General features: G+C 39.1%; 1 protein-coding gene across 3 annotated transcripts; it reads left to right on the forward strand.

The window, feature by feature from the left end:
* Positions 1-2,293: 2,293 nt before the first annotated feature.
* UGT10286 (UDP-glucosyltransferase) lies at positions 2,294-23,335 on the forward strand. Of its 3 annotated transcripts, none has more exons than XM_062669263.1 (9): positions 2,294-2,323; positions 4,591-4,746; positions 9,239-9,326; positions 13,872-14,064; positions 18,246-18,437; positions 18,869-19,085; positions 19,351-19,570; positions 20,756-20,975; positions 23,011-23,335. In XM_062669263.1, the coding sequence occupies exons 1-9, from the start codon at positions 2,321-2,323 to the stop codon at positions 23,294-23,296; spliced, it is 1,575 nt and encodes a 524-aa protein (XP_062525247.1). In that variant the 5' UTR covers positions 2,294-2,320; the 3' UTR covers positions 23,297-23,335.
* Positions 23,336-23,727: the final 392 nt, after the last annotated feature.

A 23,727-nucleotide genomic window follows, 5' to 3' on the forward strand; every position in this document is an offset into this window, starting at 1 on the left:
AATCATTTAAATCATGTCAACACGACGAAGGACTTTTTTTGTCAAGGTTTTATGTAAACATTAAACGCGCGCCGTGGCTTTATCTGGCTCCTGCGTGATCAGGATTCGGGAAGTAATTAGCGGTGGCAACGATAAGGTGATTATCATGACGTTTTTAATTCCTTAGATGGTGAATAAGCTCACAGTCCCAGTGTTGTCAAGGCATCATGTATTATAGATATCTATACCATAATGGATAGACTATTAATTCGCCTGCTGATTTAACAGCAATAAAGAAATCACTAGTATTATTTGTGCGTCTTCCACGAGTCGTTGTTTGGTTACTATTTTTATTGCTTGGATGGGTGGACGAGATTACGGTCCATCTGGTGTTGAGTAGTTTTCGGAGCTCTTAGACATTAACAACTTTAATTCCATCACCCGTCTTGAGACATGTGCTCTAAGTCTCAGTTTTACAGTACAACGGCTGCCCTACCCTTCAAATGAAAACGCGTTACTGCTTCGCGGCAGAAATAGGCAGGGCGGTGGTACCTACCCCTGCGGACTCACAAGACGCCCTACCACCAGTAATTGAGCGAGTTATGATTTTTGCAGGATTTATTTTTATTCCACAATAGTTATTGGTTCACCGTGGAAGTCAATCGTGAACGTTTTGAAGTACGTATTTGGTGTGAAACACTGGTGTTGCCATGTGGGATTCGAATACCGGCATAGTCCTTATCGTTCAGGTCGACGACGTCGTATTCTGATAATAAATTGATTTATAGAATGCCTTGTTACGTAAATTTATGAAGCAGCGGAAGTCAGTGCTTAGCGGTATCGTATTTCTTATTTAAGATACACATATCATACAAGCTATCAACCATCTTTGTTCGGAAATCCACTCAATTCCGACTAGGCAATATCGCGTGACTAACAAGCATCTAAGTTTGTAATATTTGTTTAGATTGAAATTGCGTTTGTGTAGTAGTATAAGTGTGTAGTTTATTTGCACGTTACCAAGACAGTTTAAGCACTAGTCCAGTCTAAAATCCTGGATCCCGGTACAATGATCTTTGTTGAATGATCTCCTTGTCAGTTGGTCGCGATTCCGATCTGGTGGTAGATTCAACGAAGCACTGCTTTTTCCAGGGCTATTAGCAAGCTCTCTCAAGCTAATCCCGGTTAGCTCAGGGTAGGTGAAAAACAAATTGAATATGCAATTTCGAAAAGGTCACATCTCTGAAAATGTAAAATGTTTAGGAAATGAAAAAATCTGATTATTTTCTAAAGCAGTGTAAAATTTAAAATATTAACTTTTGACATATGTTTTAGTGTTAATTAGCAATTGAAAATTACTGGAATTATTATAAAATGGGTGTAGGTAAGCCTCAAAACTACATGTATATGAAAAAAACGTTTTTGACAAAATATGCGACATGTGCCCTTTTCGAAATTGCATATTCAATTAAAGACATTTTGGTACTTTGTCATGTTCTAATCTCGAAAGTGTCTTTTAAGTAGCTTTATGAATATTTAATTTTGTGGTCGTTTGTGTAATTCATATTGAATGAATGAATGAAATGCGTTTATTTCAGGAAACTCAAGCCCATAAAATTTCACATACAATTAACATAATATTTAAATAAAAATACAATAAAATTAAAATTACAATTTATCAGAATTTTTAAAAATAAATATAAACAAAAATGAAATCAAATCAAATGAAACCGAATCAAAATTATTAAAATTATCAACACAATAATCTAGTATAAAATTAAAATTAAATAAAGGAACTAATACAATAAATAATGGAATAATGTTAACTGAGTAACCGCCATTATTCACTATACCAGTCAGCTACAAAAAAAAACTTGTACTTTCACTATTAGATCAGATCTATCGTAAGAAGTGTCTATGCAATAGGAAATGTTCGCTGAGTTTCTCGCCGGATCTTCTCAGCGGGTCGCGATTCCGATCCGGTAGTAGATTGATTCGCGAAGCAGTTGCTCTTGAGTTGTTAGGTCTCCTTCGGAGGCGCTCGGGCAGCTGTTAGCAAATCCCACCCCTCCTGGCTGAGCCTCTGCTCGCCCACATGCCCTGGTGAAACTGGAAAGGCCTTAGGGCCACCAGTAATCCATCAATCATAAAAAAAGCAATAGGAAATTTTGCTATCGGCAATTTTGTTAGCAGTAATAATAAAGCACCGATTTTATTTTGATAAGCCCTTATTTGGAAATCGATCTTCTCGTAAACGCCATACAACGGAGGCTTTACGTATGCTGCCGAAGGCTTCATCTAATCTTGACAGTCATCGCACGTCATTATAGCCACTAATACTATGGTAATTGGGTCGCTATTTCCTTGATATTAATGTTTTTGTGTCCAAATCTTACGAATATAACCTAATGTACAGAGTTTTCGTCTCAGTATTCGTCTCGTTGCATTGGAGTCGTATATTGTTTGTTAGTTAACAATTTAATTAATAAAAATATATATCTACCTTATAATATATAAATATTACGAAGTTTTTATAATTATGTGAATAGTGATTTTTTGTTGTTGTATTGTGTTTATGATCAGAAAGAAGTAAGTACATATTTACAGTAGATACCTTTTTTATTCAGGCACCGTCATGGCGAATGCCATACCTTGTGATGCCGATATGATTTCATAGAGAATATTTTACGCGTTGACCTCAGATAAAAGAATCAATGAAAAATATGTTTGTGATTAACGTGACCACGTGCCACGTTAGTTTTTTATGATTCGATGATATTATTATTATCAAATTACTTATACTACGAACGTTTTTTTATTGGTGTTACAGCTGCTTGAGATCAGTTAAAATCTGCCTGGTGTTTTATCGGAGAGAGATACAAAAATATCAATGCAGTCACGTAAAACGCAGAAATAAGCCAAAATCTACATAATATTTTAATGTCATAACTGGTCATTTCCATTAAGCTGGAATGCTTTTTTGTGACAGTGATATGCAGGTTGCTTTACGGGTATGGGAGGCGCATATATCCTGGGTAGGCTGAAAAGAATGCAGCCATGATTTTTTTATGAGGAGATTTTTATTTAGCATAACGTCATATAATATCTCGCCGGTCATCGTTCTCGTCAAACCCGTCGCTTGCGACGAAGGGCTCGATGAGTAAATTAACCCACAGACACAGCCCACTGAGTTTCTCGTCGGATCTTCTCACGGCTCTTGCTAGAATTTTTGTTAGCAACGTCGTCAGGTTTGAGTCCCGTGAGCTCACCTACTAGTCAAGGTTACGCTGAAATAGCCTCTCAAGGCTATCAGCTTAGGTAGGAAAAAAAAAAAAATAACTCGCCGATTGTATATTTTTAAAATGGAGTTACGATAAATATTGTGTAATAGTTACGTTCAATGTGATTTAAATGTATAATTTTCCTGCATAATTTGTCTTCGTGGCGAACCTGTTAAGCGCATTTGTTCATTTTAAAATGAACTAGAGGCCCCGCAGTAGTCGAAATTCGACTATAATTAATTGGAATTGTCAGTTTGTACACTATTATGATTGTATTTTCAACGCCAAGACTACACTATAGAAAAATGTTAACAAAGACAAACAATATTTAATCTATTCTCAATTTGAGAACAGACGCCAAGAACAAAAGTTTGACAATAAATAGTATGCATGCGTGTGTGCGTCAAATACATGGTATGTAGTGTGTGTAATGTTTTCATTATTGATTTAATGTATCTTTTATGCATTATTTAAAATAAATATTAGCATTGTGCACTTCTTCTCTATATTCTCTATAAGTGTGGAAAATTTCATACTCCTCCGTCCGTGCAATTTTCGTAAAAAGGGATACAAAGTTTTTGCTTCACGTATTAATATATAGAGATGTAAATAGTTTTGAAGTACTGTTTGCGTAAAGTGCGTCATCCATTCCGATCGCCGCCAACCCGGATGCCAAATGCAATGATCACCGCAATAGCATCACTCTCAACCTCTCGGGGGTGGCATATGTCCAACCATATAGGCTGATGATTATATGAATATAAATGATTTGTAACCACGATAAATATATTCAAATTAAAGTTTTACCTAAGCGATTGGAGATGCTTCACAGTTCGCCATTTTCAATATTCGATTTAATTGCGCGTATTGGCGGAAAGGAGGATGCACAGCCTAAGCTAAAAACAACGACTAAAATTATCGGGGTCTTGAGAAAAATATCAGTAGGGCAGAAGACCCTGTTTAATCAAATACTTACCGGAATCTGGAATCTGGAATACTGGGAATCAAATACTTAGAATCTCGCATATGAGGATTGTATTTATGAGGATTAATATGAAAATGATAAATTTCGTGCAATCACCATTTTAACTCACAACTATTTCAATTTGGCTACGAATTGTGACCCAAGATCATTTTTCCGAAGTTCGAAGAGGATTGATGAAAAATTCCTTCGTAGGATGTCGTCCTTACAATTCAAGTGCATTATGTAATATAATTATTTAAAAAAGTGATCCCGTACCTACTTTTAATGACAATGAAACCCGCCATGTCTATTCTGCGTCGAAACCAGAACCCAATATAGCTGCCAATATACAAATTTTTGTTTCAGAACATGTTCAAGCTCACATTCCTGGTCTGCTGTATCCTGGCTACTCAATCCGTTTCTGATGCCTATAAAATCCTGGTGGTGTTCCCTATGCCCGGCAAAAGCCACAGTATCCTGGGGTACAGTGTCGTGAAGCATCTCCTAAAAGCTGGTCATGAGGTTAGCAAAATTTTAGTTAGTTACTTTAGTTTACTGGTGGTAACACCTCATGGGACTCCGCACGGATAGGTACCACCATTCTGCCTATTTCTGCCGTGAAGCAGTAATGCGTTTCGGTTTGAAGGGTGGAGGAAGCCGTTGTAACTATACTGAGACCTTCGAACTCATATTTCAAGGTGGGTGGCGGCATTTACGTTGTAGATGTCCATGGGCTTCGGTAACCACTTAACGCCAGGTTGGCTGTGAGCTCGTCCACCCATATAAGCAATAAAAAAAAAACATATTTTTGAGGCATTATTGGCATTATTTTTGACATGAATTTGTTTTTCTTCATTACAATTCAAATAGTAACTAACGGTAGTATGTTATTATCAGTTTACAAAAAGAAATCATTTATTTGTTTTAGCTTGTTTCAATTTTCGCATGATGATAAGACAAAAATTTAACATAAAACAAAACCGGCTTCAATAAAACATAATGAGAGTAATATCATCTACAGCAAGCAAATTAAATACGCATTATTAAGGATAGCTTAAAAATAAATAATAGTTTAAAAAAACTAAAAAACACGCTGACGGGGGACACATCAAAGGAAAAACAAAATTGTTTTTTTTTATTCAATTCCGAGCATTTTCATATTTATCTACCTTTTAAATCTTCCCTGGACTTCCACGAATAATTCAAGACCAAAATCGTTCCAGCCGTTCTCGAGTTTTAGCGAGACTAACGAACAGCAATTCATTTATATATATATATATAAGTATAGATAAGTACAGATAACACCGCGCATCCCACGCTTTTTTTACAATAAAAAAATATTTTTTTAACACTATTTTCAATTTAAATTTATTGAAATTTATTTTCTGTTTTTTAGTTGAATTTAAATTTTTTCAATATTTTTTTTAAATTTATTTTTTCAATTTTTTTTTTCAATTAATTGATTCATATAGAATTGTCATCGGTCCTCGATAAATCTACAAAGTTTGAATGAAATCTGGCCGTTTAAAGTGGGTCAAAACCGCGTCCAAAGGAGTCAGTTACAAACATACAAACATACATAATATAAAGCGTGTAAAAACGAGTGATCAAATCATGATACATGATAAGTATTTGGTACGAGTATTTTTTTATTGCCCTTGAAGGAAGACTAGCGTACGGCCTGATGGTGAGTGGTTACCGTCGCCCATGGGTTTCAGCAATGCCAGGGCCAGAGCCAAGCCGCTACCTACCGATATTTCGGCGCCTTAGTTAGAAGATCGAAGAGAGAAATCGACATAATTACTTCAGTGCGCCGCGTAGGACACCGGTGACCTACACGGAAGTCAAAGGGTTAAGAAATTTCGCTTATTCATACAAGGTTGTCTCAAGGAGATCGCTCTAAGTGACTGATACTCACGCGTTTTGTATCTTAAGTTGTTACAATGTTACAAATACTTTTTATTGTGTACTGATAGGAACTTGAGAATTATCTTTCACGATAATATTGAATGCTTTTTTTTTTATCACAGATGTTTTGTTTATCTTGTGAAAGTCAGTGTCTGGCGATAATGATAACAAAGTTTTCGGCTGGGAATCTTTTGGCACTCCTCACAATATACCTACATCCGTATGGAAGGTTTAATTCTTACTGAGCTTATGTAAGCTTCAGTTTTTTGTGAAACGTCATACTTACAGTTGAACTATACAACAAGCGGTTTAAAAAGTAATAAAAAAAAATCCGTATACAGCCAGTCCAACTATTAGGTATAATTTTTTTTATGAAGTATATTATAAATTGTTATCCTGTTCAGGAGATTAGGCGAAAATAATATATATATACTTAGTCTGGCCATAAATACTGTTACAATTAAAAATAAACAAAATATTACATTTGAATTTGGAATCTGTCATTTTTATATGATTGCTCATTGTGTTTTCTCATTTTGGCGCCAATACATTCTACAATATTTTGCGATATTAAAATGAAGTGGGGTGATAAAGAGAACCGAATCGCTGTGATTGCATTACACAAAGTAGGTATGGAGCCAAATGCAATTTCTAAAACTCTCCATACACTTGGTATTAGTAAAATGTTTGTGTACCGGCCTATTAATAGGTGCAATGAGACCTCATTTGTTTGTGACAGAAAAAGATCTGGCCGTCCACGTAGTGTTCGTACGAAAAAGGTGGTCAAAGCAGTAAGGGAAAGAATTCGAAGAAATCCTGTCCGAAAGCAAAAGATTTTATCTCGGGAGATGAAGATAGCACCTATAACAATGTCGCGTATTTTAAAAGTTGACTTAGGACTTGCAGCCTATAAGAGACGTACTGGTCATTTCTTAACTGATAATTTAAAAGAGAATAGAGTGGTAAAAGCGAAACAACTACTGAAGCGGTACGCAAAGGGAGGTCATAGAAAAATCTTGTTTACGGATGAGAATTTTTTTACAATTGAGCAACATTTTAACAAACAAAATGACCGTATTTATACTCAAAGCTCTAAGGAAGCTTCCCAATTAGTCGACAGAGTGCAACGTGGGCACTATCCGACTTCAGTGATGGTTTCGTGGGGTATTAGCTATGAAGGAGTGACTGAGCCATACTTTTGTGAAAAATGTATCAAAACATCGGCACAAGTGTATCAAGATACCATTCTTGAGAAGGTAGTGAAGCCCCTTAACAACACCGTGTTCAATAATCAAGAATGGTCCTTCCAGCAAGACTCGGCGCCAGGTCATAAAGCTCGGTCTACGCAGTCTTGGTTGGAAACGAACGTTTCGGACTTCATCAGAGCTGAAGACTGGCCGTCGTCAAGTCCCGATCTTAATCAGCTGTATTATGATTTATGGTCAGTTTTAGAGAGTACGGTGCAAATTATCATGGCGTTTAGTGCTCTAAACGCCATGATAATTTGCATTTTTTTTAAATGACCTCCCTTTGCGTACAGCTTCAGTAGTTGTTTCGATTTTACCACCCTATTCTCTTATCTTAAAGTATAAGTTAAGAAATGATCATTACGTCTCTTATAGGCTGCAAGTCCTAAGTCCAAAATACGCGACATGGTTCCAGGTGCTATCTTCATCTCCCGAGATAGAATCTTTTGCTTTCGGACAGGATTTCTTCGAATTCTTTCCCTTACTGCTTTGACCACCTTTTTCGTACGAACACTACTTGGACAGCCAGATCTTTTTCTGTCACAAACAGAGGAGGTCTCATTGCACCTATTAATAGGCCGGTACTCAAACATTTTACTAATACCAAGTGTATGGAGAGTTTTAAAAATTGCATTTGGCTCCAGACCTACTTTGTGTAATGCAATCACAGCGATTCGGTTCTCTTTATCACTCCACTCCATTTTAATATCGCAAAATATTGTACAATGTATTGGAGCCAAAATGAGAAAACTCAATGAGCAATCATATAAAAATGACAGATTCCAAATTCTAATGTAATATTTTGTTTATTTTTAATTGTAACAGTATTTATGGCCAGACTAAGTATATATTGTATTCTCAGCGATCCTTTGCAATCTGCAGCGATCTGCAAAAATTTAAGTTAATGCGACTATTCGAAGTTAATGAAAGATTTTGTTAAATAGTTAAATCCACATCCATATTATCTGGAACCGCTGCGTTCATCGACAGTGCGTTTCCAAAGATCTTTTTTGCCACGTATCATCCGACTATGGAATGAACTCCCCTCTACGGTGTTTTCCGAGCGCTTTGACCATCGATCTGTCACAGCCATCGATCTTCGCAGAGTCTACCACCGGATCGGAAACGCGACCCACTGAGAAGATCCGACGAGAAACTCAGTGGGCTGTGTCTATGGGTTAGTTCACTCTTCGAGCCCTTCGTCGCAAGCGACGGGTTCGACGAGGACGGTGACCGGTGTTTGACGTACCTAAAAGTACCGTTAATGGATCGGGAGGATCTGTAATGACGTGATCGGCTACAACGGTAGCACGCGCTTAAATACAAACGGGAACAAAATATTATGTTAGAATGCAGGTATGCCAAGCGCGGGTCGCAATAAAATTGTGAATAACTTACCTAATACTGTGTTACAGACCGACGGTACCAATGTTGTTCTTCGGATATGCAACCTTATCTTGATAAAGTCGTAAGCGAGATTTAAGCATGTGTCAAATATATTACGTTTACTTTTTTTTTATTGCTTATATTTGTGGACGAGCTCACACACCATCTGTTGTTAAGTGGTTATTGGAGCCCATAGACGTCTACAACGTAAATGCGCCACCCACCTTGAGATATAAGTTCTAAGGTCTCAGTATAGTTACAACGGCAGGTTGGTGGTACCTACCCGTACGGACTCATAAGAGGTCCTTTTTTTTTTTTTTTTTTATAAGACGTCCTACCACCAGTAATTACGCAAATTATAATTTGGCGGGTTTGATTTTTATTACACAATGTTCTTCTTTCACCGTCAAATATCTTACGTTTGTGAGATGGCTACCCGCCACAGATAGATTAATGGAGGTGGTTTTTTTCAGGTGACATATGTAACTCCTTTCGTTGAGGACAATCACCACCCGAACCTGACTCAAGTTGATGTTAGCAGCAATATGCGTTTGATACCTAGTATGTTACAACAAAACACATTACATTTATTGATATAGGGATTATTTAAAGTATCTTTCAAACATGTTTACGAACCTATTAAATATTCAGAGTAGGTATTTTTTAGTTTGAGATTATTTTGAAAATGATATTGCAATAGCTTGAGGTCTCTGACCTAGTATCATAATTATTGTCACACAATATACCTATATAATATTACCTGATATCACGCGGATTATTGCAGATCATAATCTAAGTCGACATATTATTTGGGTTTAAATATTTAAATTTCATGTATTGTTTGGTTCAAGATTGGACTCGTGTGACATGAACAAATGACTATTTCAAAATCTATAATATGGTATGATATATTTTATCGTAAAATATGCTCTGATTGTTTCATAAAAAAAACAGTTTGATTTCTCAATGCTGATTGTTAGTTGGTAGAGGCACGGAATTAATATTTGCGCGTTAGGTATTATTTGTTACTTTTTTTTACGTTGACCCTTAGAGCGCGAACAGTCGATATATCGACTCTTTATTAACGCGTATAATGTGCGGAGTGTCGAAATACCGACTGTTGCAATGTTTGATTATAGGTATCTGTATAAGCAAAACATATACACCCAACGAAGCAACCTATACATTTACCCCAAGACGGCCGGTCACCGTGGGGGAAGATGACCACTACCCTCTAAATACTATGCCCTTGTCTCAAACGAATGCGCCTAGAACAAAAATACAGCAAAGTACAGAGCACCTATATATAGCAACATACAATACACTCTCTCTAAGGACTGAAGAAAGCTTACAAGAACTTCTATACTCTATTCGGGACACCAAGTGGGATATTATCGGCTTGAGCGAAGTAAGAAGACACGGCGAAGCTATTGTAGAGCACGACCAATTCATAATGTACTACAAAGGTGAAACACCAGGAAGACATGGCGTAGGATTCCTAATAAGGAAAACACTCAAGACGTACACAACAGAAATAATAGGCATATCAGAAAGGATTGCAGTATTAAACATACAGATACCCCCAAGGAAAGAATTATGGTCTATAGTGCAAATTTACTCGCCAACCGAACAATCTTCAATATTGGAAATCGAGTCATTCTATTCATCCCTTAAAACTACCGTAAAAGAACACGTACACAAAAACTAAATTGTTATGGGTGATTTCAATGGAAAAGTCGGAGCGGCAAGAAATGGAGAAGACATTGTTCTAGGTCCATACAGTAGTAGAAAAAGAATAAGAAACGGCCAAAAACTAATAGAAATGGCATTTGAAAACAATATGAAGATACTAAATAGTCAGTTCAAGAAGAGAGCTTCCAATAGATGGACATGGATATCGCCAGACGGTCGGTACAGAAATGAGATTGACTACATCTTAACAAACAAACCCAAACTATTTGACGACTGCGGCACCATTGCAAATCTTAATTTTAATAGCAACCATAGAATGCTTAGAACATGTCTAAACATATCTGCTCTAAAACGAAGCCGCAATTTCAAAGCAAAAACAACAATACCACTAAACAACGTAAGAATAGCCACTATTAAACAGAACATCAACTCTGTGACAGAAACTCTAGAGAATTTAAGCACACAACAAAAATATAACATTATACACGAATTACTTACAGCAAGACCTACAACTGACATTGAAGGCAAATCAAACAATAAAAGAAACATATCAGGAAAATCCACCGAACTCCTAGAAAAAAGATCAAAACTCATCAGTATAACCAACAAAACAAAAACTATCAGGGATGAAATAGGGAAATTGAGCAAAGAAATAAAATTACAAATAAGAAGAGATAGAGAACACCTCAGACGCAACACCTTTGAAAAATTCATCAACAAAACCGGTGGTATAAAAAAGGCCCTTAAAGTTTTATCCAATAAAACCAACTGGATAGCTAGTATGAAAGACCAACATTGCATGACAACTACCAAAAGATTAGATATTCTATCAATAGCTACGAATTTCTACAGAAAGCTGTACTCCAGCAAGAGCCAACTTGAAACCACAGAACTAAGTAACGATGATAATGTGCCACCCATACTAGAAGATGAAGTACAAAAGGCAATTAAAACACAGAAGTATGATAAAGCCCCTGGTCCCGACGAGATCAGCAACGAATTGCTTCTAAGCTGCAGAACCTACATTGCACCACTACTTACATGTATTTTCAATGATATATTGAATACCGAAATTATCCCGTCACAGTGGACTGCATCAACCATCGTCCTGCTCCACAAAAAGGGGGACAAGACCAATATAAATAATTATAGACCCATCAGTCTAATGTCCAATATTTATAAAATCTTTGCCAAAATAATTTTAGCCCGAATAACAAGAACCCTAGATGAAAACCAACCCAGGGAACAGGCTGGATTTAGGGCAGGCTATTCGACATTAGACCATATACATGCTGTGAGACAAGTTATCGAGAAGAACAAAGAGTTTAATGTATTATTCTATTGTTGTTTTATTCAAATTCAAATTCAAATTCAAAATCATTTATTTCAACTTGGATGTCATCAAAAACACACTTGTTGAATGTCAAAATGTAAAAGAAAATGTTAACTCTACCACCGGTTCCAAAAAAAGCCACAGTCCTGAGAAGAACCGGCGAAACAAACTCAGCGGGCTTTTTTTTTTTGTATTTTCTCAACTATTTTCTTTTTTTTTTTTAAAACAAGAAAACATATTTACAGTATACAAAAAAACAAGTCAAAAAAATACAATTCAAATAAATAATAATAATAATGAAAAATGAAAAGGCCAGGAGCGAACGCCTCATTCCCACGTAGTGCCATCTAGTAAAAAATCCTTAACTTTATAATATGCCTTGTTGCACAAACGTTCCTTGACAGTTTTCTTAAATCTATGAACAGGTAGTAGTTGAACGTTTTGTGGGATCTTGTTGAAAAGTTGTACACGCAGCCCCCTAAAAGAGTTGCTTATTTTCTTAATTCGAGCCGCCGGCATTATTGACTACAACAAGGCATTTGACTCAATTGAGCACGAAAATATCTGGTCCTGTTTAAAGAACCAAGGAGTCGAACAAAAATACATCAGAATAATAAAAAATATCTATGCTAAAAGTACAGCTATAATTAAGTTAGAAAAAGAAGGGAAGGAAATAAAAATAAACAGAGGTGTAAGACAAGGGGACCCGCTATCGCCTAAATTATTCACAGCTGTCTTAGAGGAAATCTTTCGGAAATTAAATTGGGACCACCACGGGCTAAACATAAACGGAGAAAGACTATCCCACTTACGATTCGCTGACGACATTGTTTTATTCGCTGAAACAAAGGAACACCTACAAGTCATGCTCATAGATTTGGAAAGAGAAAGCCGCAAGGTTGGCCTAACGATGAACGCCTCCAAAACCAAAGCACTAACAAATGCATCCGAAGACCCTATCATCATAAACGCGAACCAATTGAGTATGTCAAAGAGTACACTTACTTAGGCCAACAAATTTCAGTGAATGATATAATGTCTAAAGAAATAGACACTAGAATTGGGAATGCATGGAAGTGCTACTGGCGGCTAAAAGAAATTATGAAGAATAAAGAAATCAAGATGCATGTTAAATCAAAACTGTACAACACCTGCGTGCTACCAGTTCTAACCTATGGTTGCCAAATCTGGGCTCTCACCAAAGCGCAAAGCAAAAAATTAGAATCATGCCAGACAGCTATGGAGAGAAGCATGCTGAATGTAAGAAAATCAGACAGAGTACGAAACAAAGTCATTAGAGGTCGCACTAAGATACAAAATGTTTCAACTAGAATTCGGAAACTAAAATGGCAATGGACAGGACATACAATAAGAGGCATCGAAAAATGGAACAAAAGCATAGTGTTTTGGTACCCTAGAGATAGAAAAAGGAAACGAGGCAGACAGATTCGGAGGTGGGAAGACGAGATAAAGACGGTAGCAGGAAAACTATGGACAAGGAAAGCTCTAAGCCGAGTAGAGTGGAAAGAAATGGAGGAGGCCTTTGCCAAAGTTGGGCAAACAGACGAAGCTGTCGATGTCACCGACTCAGCAGAGTCGTTAATTTAAGTTTATTATTTGTAAATATCCTTTGCGTCTGAATAAAGGCTTTTATTATTATTATTATTTATCTGTATAAGACCTGTACGGACGTGTCTTATGTATCGCGCATGTATAAATATTAAATATGTTTTTGAAGTTAATAATATTTATAAATAATTAATTAAAATTATATTTGCTGTGAATTTTGCTAGAAATTTGAAGTTTTTTAGTAGGAACTTTTTATCAAAAATCATTTAGCAATTTCTACAGACTATGTGGAAATAAGCTTAACACCCAAAAGGGTTAAATATAACACAATGGAACCCAATTTAATATCAAGAAATTCGTGAAAATTTCCATCTAATCTCTCAAGGTAGAATGTCGTAAAGGCTAAACCTAGAAGACACATTTGTGAGTCAAACCGCCTAGAGAAAAAAAGATTCAAATTTACAATCGTGGCACGATATTATGTAAATCATAAAATTTGTTTCCACTTGTAGAGGGCGGATTAGACTTGAAGAGAGTTCTAGACAAAGAGGTAAACGTAATAGACAACGGGTTTATGTTTTATTTCATGAAACAAATACAGGAAGCTACTCTGGAGCATGAGCAAGTTAAAAAGTTGCTCGAGGACCCGAATAAGACCTTCGATATTGTTATCGTTGAGTGGATGTATTGCGAATTGGGTGCTAGGTGAGTCATCACTTCCGTTTGCAAGCATAGCTAGATGTCTATAGAGTTGGGCCATCACATTAAAGCGCCAAAATTAATTTACTATTTGAAGATTCGTACTATATATTTCAAATGTGGCGGTAGCCATTATAGAACATACCAGACATTTGTCAGATGCCTGAATCTCGCTTATGACATTTTCAAGATAAGCTTACATATATACGAGTTCTCGGTCACCGTCTTCGCCGAACCCGTCGGCTCGACGAGTAAATTAACCCATAGACACAGCCCACTGAGTTTCTCGCCTGATCTTCTCAGTGAGTCGCGTTTCCGATTCGGTGGTAGATTCTGCGAAGCACTGCTCTTGCTAGGGCCAGTGTTAGTCAACGTCGTCAGGTTTTAGCCCCGTGAGCTCACTTACTAGTTAAGATTACGCTGAAATAGCCTCTTAAGGCTATCAGTATAGGTAGAAAAAAAAACAACATCCGGCCGTCGCGTCGGTCTACCGAGCAATATCACCGCTCGGTGGAAGATCTTCGCTTTGTCGTATATCCTCAAATTAAATTTAAAATTAAATCCAAAAGCTGTGTATAATAATAATAATAATAATAATAAATCCTTTTATTCGGAACTGATATTTGCCCGCCGGTCAGTAGGGGACCTGAACCCGGGTGTCTCTACTAAACTCCGCCCCGGGAAGCTGTCCCGCCAACCGGTGTAAAATCCTGTCGTGCGGTCGTCGTGCCGGAGTCGGAGACCGGAGTGGATCCCGGCGATCGCACGCAGAGTGGACTGGGGGCCCTTCCATGCCCTGCGTCGGTCTCTCACGCAACCCGTGGTCGAGCACGTACTATGTTCCGCGCTTCATTCAGGTGTTGCCTCGATCTCACCTCCAACATCCTACCTCTCCTAATCCTACTCTCCGAAAATTTAACAACTATGAAGTCGGCAAAAAAAAGAAAAGGGTTTCACAGGCGGTTCCCCATTCCACATTTAATGTGGATTTCAGCAATGTCAGGGGCCTACATAGCAACCTTGACGCCGTACACCACCACCTTGAGACGGCGCAGCCTGCCCTGCTTTTTTTAACGGAGACGCAGATATCTGCTCCGGATGATACCTCATACCTTGAGTACCCCGGCTACGTATTGGAGCACAACTTCCTGCGTAAAGCCGGGGTGTGCGTATTCGTCCGGGCTGATGTCTGTTGTCGCCGTCTTCGGGGCCTCGAACAACGGGACCTGTCCCTCTTGTGGCTGCGCGTAGATCACGGGGGCCGTAGCCGAATCTACGCGTGCCTGTACAGGTCCCACAGCAGTGATGCAGGTTCAGCTTTGTTTGAGCATGTGCAAGAGGGGACTAACCGCGTGCTTGAGCAGTATCCATCTGCGGAGGTGGTGGTTCTTGGAGACTTTAACGCTCACCACCAAGATGGGGTGGGGTTCCAAAACCACTGACCTCCCGGGTCGGACTGCCTACGATTTCGCCTTGGCCTACGGCTTCTCCCAGCTGGTCACACAGCCCACCCGTATCCCAGATATCGAGGGGCACGAGCCTTCTTTGTTGGACCTTCTGCTGACCACAGATCCGGCCGGATACAGTGTGGTGGTCGACGCTCCGCTTGGATCGTCTGATCACTGCCTTATTCGTGCTGCCGTACCACTCTCTCGTCCTGATCGTCGAACGACGACCGGGTATCGAAGAGTTTGGCGGTATATGTCAGCAGATTGGGATGGATTGCGTGAATTTTACGCATCCTACCCATGGGGGCGGTTCTGCTGATCCTGACGTCTGTGCGGACCGTCTTAAATACGTGGTGCTCCAGGGGATGGAATTGTTTATTCCCTCCTCTGAAGTGCCCGTTGGGGGTCGCAGCAGACCCTGGTATAACAATGCCAGCAGGGATGCTGCACACCTCAAGCGGTCCGCATACGTGGCATGGGATAATGCCAGGAGACGTCGGGATCCTAACATCTCAGGGGAAAGACGGAAATATAACGCCGCTTCCAGGTCCTACAAGAAGGTAATTGCCAAGGTGAAGTCGGAGCACGTTGCTAGAGTTGGCGAGCGATTGAAGAGCTATCCCTCCGGGAGCCGTGCTTTTTGGTCGCTCGCCAAAGCTGCAGAAGGAAACTTTTGCAGGTCTAGTCTCCCACCACTGCGCAAGTCTGAAGACAATCTGGCCCACAGCGCGAAAGAGAAGGCTGACCTTCTGGTCAAACTCTTCGCCTCGAACTCGACTGTGGACGACGGGGGTGTCACACCACCGAACATCCCCCGGTGTGATAGCTCCCTGCCGGATATCTGCTTCACACAGTGTGCAGTCAGGCGGGAGCTCCGACTCCTGGACGTCCATAAGTCGAGTGGGCCAGACGGCATCCCCGCAGTGGTTTTGAAAACGTGCGCCCCTGAGCTGACACCTGCGCTAACGCGTTTGTATCGCCTCTCTTGTTGCACTAACAGGGTTCCGTCTTCATGGAAGACCGCCCACGTCCACCCTATCCCCAAGAAGGGTGACCGGTCGGACCCATCGAGCTACAGGCCTATCGCGATAACTTCCTTGCTTTCCAAGGTGATGGAGCGAATTATAAATACACAACTCCTGAAGTATCTTGAAGATCGCCAGCTGATCAGTGACCTACAGTACGGTTTCCGTCACGGTCGCTCAGCTGGCGATCTTCTTGTATATCTTACTCACAGATGGGCTGAAGCCTTGGAGAGCAAGGGCGAGGCTCTTGCTGTGAGCCTTGATATCGCGAAGGCCTTCGACAGGGTCTGGCATAGGGCACTTCTGTCGAAGTTACCATCTTACGGAATCCCCGAGGGTCTCTGCAAGTGGATCGCTAGCTTTTTGGATGGGCGGAACATCACGGTCGTTTTAGACGGTGATTGTTCTGATACCATGACCATTAACGCTGGCGTTCCACAAGGTTCGGTGCTCTCCCCCACGCTTTTCATCCTGTATATCAATGACATGCTGTCTATTGATGGCATGGATTGCTATGCAGATGATAGCACGGGGGATGTGCGATATATCGGCCATCAGAGTCTCTCTCGGAGCGTGGTGCAAGAGAGACGATCAAAACTTGTGTCTGAAGTGGAGAACTCTCTGGGGCGAGTCTCCGAATGGGGTGAATTGAACTTGGTTCAATTCAACCCGATAAAGACACAAGTTTGCGCGTTCACTGCGAAGAAGGACCCCTTTGTCATGGCGCCGCAATTCCAAGGAGTATCCCTGCAACCTTCCGAGAGTATCGGGATACTTGGGGTCGACATTTCGAGCGATGTCCAGTTTTGGAGTAATTTGGAAGGCAAAGCCAAGTTGGCGTCCAAAATGCTGGGAGTCCTCAACAGAGCGAAGCGGTACGTCACGCCTGGACAAAGACTTTTGCTTATAAAGCACAAGTCCGGCCTCGCATGGAGTACTGCTCCCATCTCTGGGCCGGGGCTCCCAAATACCAGCTTCTTCCATTTGACTCCATACAGAGGAGGGCCGTTCGGATTGTCGATAATCCCATTCTCTCGGATCGTTTGGAGCCTCTGGGTTTGCGGAGGGACTTCGGTTCCCTCTGTATTTTATACCGTATGTTCCATGGGGAGTGCTCTGAGGAATTGTTCGAGATGATACCAGCATCTCGTTTTTACCATCGCACCGCCCGCCACCGGAGTAGAGTTCATCCATACTACCTGGAGCCACTGCGGTCATCCACAGTGCGTTTCCAGAGATCTTTTTTGCCACGTACCATCCGGCTATGGAATGAGCTCCCCTCCACGGTGTTTCCCGAGCGCTATGACATGTCTTTCTTCAAACGAGGCTTGTGGAGAGTATTAAGCGGTAGGCAGCGGCTTGGCTCTGCCCCTGGCATTGCTGAAGTCCATGGGCGACGGTAACCACTCACCATCAGGTGGGCCGTATGCCCGTATGCCTACAAAGGCAATAAAAAAAAAACAATTATATTTCTTAAGCTACTGCACTTATACTGATATATGTATTTATGTATTTTACAAATTGTTCACGTATTTGGTGCTTCTTTACTTTCTGTAAGTCCGTTTGCTAGTTGGCAAAGGCCTGGTGGTGGTGCATGGTGTTATTAGTTATAAATATTTTTCTGACAGATATGAGTAGAAGAATTATTATTTCAATAATATCTTAAAAAGCACCCCACGCTTTTTTTTTATTTTTTTTTATTTATTTATTTTAGTTATGCTGCGGTATTCGACGTTCCACTTATATGGTTGTCGACCATGGAGCCTCACTGGTTGGTGACGAGGCTCATCGATGGGAATCTAAATCCAGCCTACAACGGGGATTCTATGTCTTCCAGTATTCCTCCATTTACGTTCTTGCAAAGAGTCAAGGAACTCTGGATTCAAATTCACACTAGTTTTATATTGTAAGTATTGCATCTGCGAACCAGTGAACGTAAATCGGAAAGTTTTGATGTAAAATTTACTTTAAGATCTAATTTCATCGGTAATGCGTGATGAAATGTGAAGATTTTAAAAAGGGTATTTTTACTTCAAATAATTAAAAACGGCTCTAGTTGATTTAAAGCTTAGTCAGTATCTTATATGCATGTATTAATAAATATAAAATCCAAGTTTATGTCCAAGTTTCATTACAAGTTTTTATTACACTTGATGTGGAAATAATCAGCGTTTGGTTTGAAGGTTAGAATTATTTAAACCAATTAGATTTTAATATTTCTTAAATTTCATTGATTCAACATTATTTTATTAGGATTGTAAATAATATCGACTTCCCTGAATTATTATGTCTAAGGCAAAATTATATTTACTTATTATCACTAACTCTACTTACTAGGCTCAATGATGATCAAGAGAGATCGTACGACAGATTAGTGAGGCCACTCATTGAAAAAAAAGGTAGGAAGGCGCCTTCGTTTGAGGATTTGAAGTTCAATGCTTCTTTAGTACTCGGAAATTCGCATGTATCTTTGGGAGAAGCAACCGGAACTCCGCAGAGCTACAAACCCATCGCTGGATACCATATAGAAGAAGTTGTGAAACCTTTACCAGCTGTACGTACTGTAAAAATATTTAAACTCAAACAATTCGCTGTTTGTAAATAATGTAATTTACTAAATAAGTATATATTATTCGTATAGCAGCGTAAAGCTACGAGAAATTACATCAGACGTCACATCGTAAAAGTTTAAGTTAAATCAAAATAAAATATGAGGATTTGGCGAACCCGCATTTTGAGTTTCGCAGCTAAACCTCACATATACATTTGAGTCAATCCTATAAGGATAAGAAATAGAAACGTATTTTGGAATTTCACAGGACCTCAAAGAGATAATGGAAAACGCAAAGCACGGTGTCATCTATTTCAGTATGGGATCAAATTTGAAGAGTACAGAAATGCCAGATGAGATGAAGCAGAATCTTGTAAAAATGTTCGGTGAATTGAAACAGACTATTATCTGGAAGTTTGAAGAAGACTTCCCGAATCTCCCGAAAAACGTCCACATCGTAAATTGGGCACCACAACCAAGTATTTTATGTGAGTTAATTTAATTATTTCATTGTGGACATTTTAGGCTTGCCACCTATATTTGCCACCATACAATTACCTTTGTCAATTAACAATCTTTAAATTGTGAGTACTAAGTCTGCAATTCAATTTTTTGGAATGTACAATAGATACTCGTCACGAGCGCAAGTGAATTTACTAACCTGATAAAAATAAATAATATTGCATCATACTACTGCTGAACCAATAGCTTGGTCGTATATTGAAAGGGCGGGAGTTTATAGCGTTTGTGATGTGTGGGGAAATGATTACTGGAAATGCTCTGTAGAGGGTGTAACGTTATCAGAACAACCATTTGAGATATTGTCTTCAAATCTAAATTAAAAAGGTTTTATCCATGATTGCTTCTCGGGAAAAATAGGGTGGTTTGGACTCATCACCATTTGTAAAAGTCCATGTCTAAGAACCTCTTTCTCGCAATTTAACATTTTATTACTCATTATCACCATTGTTTAAACAACTTATTATTCAGATATTGAACTATCATCTATATCATATCAGCTATCACATATGACATATCTATATAATAATATGTATAATCTTGAGCAAAAATTAGTGTAGTATTTATCAGATATTCTTTTGCGAAAGACATAAAGCATTTTGTAGACATAATGACAATAATTTTACCAGTTGAATCTCACGTTTTTTATTGTCAACAGTAAAAGTTAGCGCTATATTCAAATGTCGACAAATAACATATTCTTCTTCTGAGTTGGTCTCTTCATTGTTGAAGGTCGTGTCTAGTTTGAAATGTTGATCACTCGATCTACTATGCTTCCCTATGTCTTCATGTCCTCGGCGGTTTTATAGCCTTAGTTATTGTTAGGCCGGTGAGCGTCTTTACTAGATCTAGCCAGTGGGTAGGTACACGTGATCTTCTCCCGTCAACCTTGACCAACTACCATCAGCTTCTCTAAATTATCGGGGTCTCTACGAGTGATGTGACCGAATTATGTGAGAACACGCTGAAGGCACATAGCGGACAGCTTGTGGTATAACGTATTAGTCATAGTAAAGTATACGAAACGTCAGAAATAATATAATTACAATAAAAAATGCGAGATTAATGCATAAAAAAAATCTTGTTTATAGCAAGAGTTTTTAAGTTAGCTCCATCTTGGAACATATCTGAACAATAGTATATTATAATTACAGCTCATCCTAATTGCGTGTTATTCATCACACACGGAGGTCTACTTTCAACGACCGAAAGCGTACATTTTGGAGTGCCAATTGTGGGAATACCAGTTTTTGGTGATCAATTTATCAATGTCCAAAGGGCTGTTAAAAGGGGATTCGCGAAGAAAGTTGATTTCTCGTACTCAATGGTCGGAGAACTTAAGGTCGCTATTCAAGAAATTTTAAGTGACTCCAGGTAAATATGGTTTTCTTGCAAGATTGACCCTGCTACATATAGCCTCATAAGAAGAGCCATTATCTCTTTAATTATCTTTATCTTATTCCGCTTTGCAAGATTAATCCAAATTATTTAAATTACGTATGTGGAATGGTATAAAGAAAGACTTTTCTTGGATATTGTAGGAATTGTATAGGAACCTATACTTGAGACCTTAGAACTTTTATGTAAAAAACTCAACATTTATGTAAATAATACATTACGTGAGTAAACAATGTTACACTGTTGAATTATTTATATACCTAGTCAGGTCATAAGTATTGTCACACAGTAAAAACTTTTCTTTTAGAATGCTGGCCACAAAAAAGTTTATTGAATTCGAATTTCGAATTGTTCATGAAAATAAAAATATATACTTTTAGAATTTTACTCATTTTTAAATTTGGAGTGGACGCTTAAAGAAGACCGTGTTGCAGTTATTGCGTTGCATCGTTGCGGTTACGCGCCAATTCAAATTTTTAACATACTAAAAAATTTGAATATAACCAAAAGATTCGTTTATCGTACGATCAAACGATACAATGAAGACTCTAGTGTAGATGACAGGTTAAGAAGTAGTCGCCCTCGGTCTGTTAGGACTCCGGCAGTGATAAAAGCTGTGAAGGCGCGGATTCAAAGAAATCCCAAACGTAAGCAGAAACTGTTGACCCTTCAGATGGGGTTAAGCAGAACCACGGTGAAAAGGGTGTTAAATGAAGACTTAGGGCTTCGAGCATATCGAAGAAAAACAGGACATCGTTTGAATGCTCGTCTAATGGACCTGAGACTGAAGAGATGCCGCGCTTTGTTGAAGCGGTACGAGGGAAAAAAATATCGGGAAACTCTTTTTTCGGATGAAAAAATTTTTACCGTAGAAGAGAGCTACAACAAACAAAATGATAAGGTGTACGCACACAGTAGTGAAGAAGCGAGCAACCGTATTCCGCGTGTCCAACAAGGTCATTTTCCATCCTCGCTCATGGTATGGTTGGGAGTTTCTTATTGGGGCTTAACAGAGGTACATTTTTGTGAGAAAGGTGTAAAAACGAATGCAGTTGTGTATCAAAATGCAGTCCTGACGAACCTTGTGGAACCTGTTTCTCATACCATGTTCAATAACAGGCACTGGGTATTCCAACAAGATTCGGCGCCAGCTCATAGAGCGAAGAGCACACAAGACTGGCTGGCGGCGCGTGAAATCGACTTCATCCGGCACGAAGACTGGCCCTCCTCCAGTCCAGATTTGAATCCGTTAGATTACAAGATATGGCAACACTTGGAGGAAAAGGCGTGCTCAAAGCCTCATCCCAATTTGGAGTCACTCAAGACATCCTTGATTAAGGCAGCCGCCGATATTGACATGGACTTCGTTCGTGCTGCGATAGACGACTGGCCGCGCAGATTGAAGGCCTGTATTCAAATCACGGAGGTCATTTTGAATAAACTTTAGTGTCATAAGAATCTATGTTTTATTAAGTTCATTTTGGTATATGAATGGTTACATAATGAATAAACTTGTTTCAATTATTTTACATTAAACATGTGACAGAATTTATGACCTGACTAGGTATAAATGCAATATAGCATTAAAATATGTACAAACAAAATGTATATTCAACTTTTTAAAATGGTTTACTGGTGGAAGGACCTCTTGTGAGTCCGCACGGGTAGGTACCACCGCCCCGCCTATTTCTGCCGTGAAGCAGTAATGCGTTTCGGTTTGAGGGAGGGGCAGCCGTTGTAACTATACTGAGACCTTAGAACTTATATCTCAAGGTGGGTGGCGCATTTACGTTGTGGAGTGTCTATGGGCTCCGGTAACCACTTAACACCAGGTGGGCTGTGAGCTCGTCCACCCATCTATGCAATAAAAAAAAAAAGGAAAATTCATTTTAGTAATTAGCAAAAAAGTTAGGAAACTATGAGAGAGATTGTCACAGATCACTGACAGCCTCGCAATAATAGCCGGTTAGGCTTTGAAACAATTAAAAAATCCAAAACACTTGACTTCCAGCTACAGAACCAGAATTAAGGAGCTATCGTTGATATATCACGATCGTCCGGTGTCTCCTGGTGCCGAGCTGGTGCATTGGGTTGAGCACGTGGCCAGGACAAGAGGAGCTCTCCATCTGCGCTCACCAGCACTGCACGTGCCTTTCTACCAGAAGTTGTACTTAGATCTATTGGCCGTTGTATTAATAATTTCGCTAATCTTTTATAGAAAAATTTGTTTGATAAAAAATCTTTTACTGTCATTTTTTCAAACAAATGAAATCAAGAAGAAAAAGAAGAGGAATTAAAATAAATTAATCTTTATTAAAAAATAAATTAAATCATAACTTGATTTTTATTTTTTATTTATTTCTATCGTGAGAGGTGGTTTGGCGGTGCCACACTGACTCGGCGGAATTATTATGACAACGTATTCAACTCCTTTTAATTCCCATCTCAGTTATTATTTCGATGTAATTGAGATTTAGGTCTCACGTTACCAGGTACGGAGGCGTATTACCACGTAATAGGAATAAAGTACGTCACGTTAAAAGTATCAGACGAAGTTATGCTGTTGGTCTTATGGTTATTACTTGACTACTGTATCACAGGGCTGATGAGTTCAATTCCCAATCGAAGCAGTTGATTTTTATAAATATACTAGCTTTTGCCCGCGACTTCGTCCGCGTGGAATAGTTCACAAATAATGCTTTATTTTAGAACAAATTTGGTTAGCATA

The sequence above is a fragment of the Bombyx mori genome, chromosome 7, assembly GCF_030269925.1.
Source record: "Bombyx mori chromosome 7, ASM3026992v2".
Classification (NCBI taxonomy): Eukaryota; Metazoa; Arthropoda; class Insecta; order Lepidoptera; family Bombycidae; genus Bombyx; species Bombyx mori.

Coding starts and splice junctions, on each gene's coding strand:
- UGT10286 (XM_012694784.4), top strand. CDS start 3,651: ATGCGTGTGTGCGTCAAATACATG. Junction 3,675..4,590: donor GTGTGTGCGTCAAATACATG/GTATGTAGTGTG, acceptor TTTTTGTTTCAG/AACATGTTCAAGCTCACATT. Junction 18,438..18,868: donor ATTCACACTAGTTTTATATT/GTAAGTATTGCA, acceptor TCTACTTACTAG/GCTCAATGATGATCAAGAGA.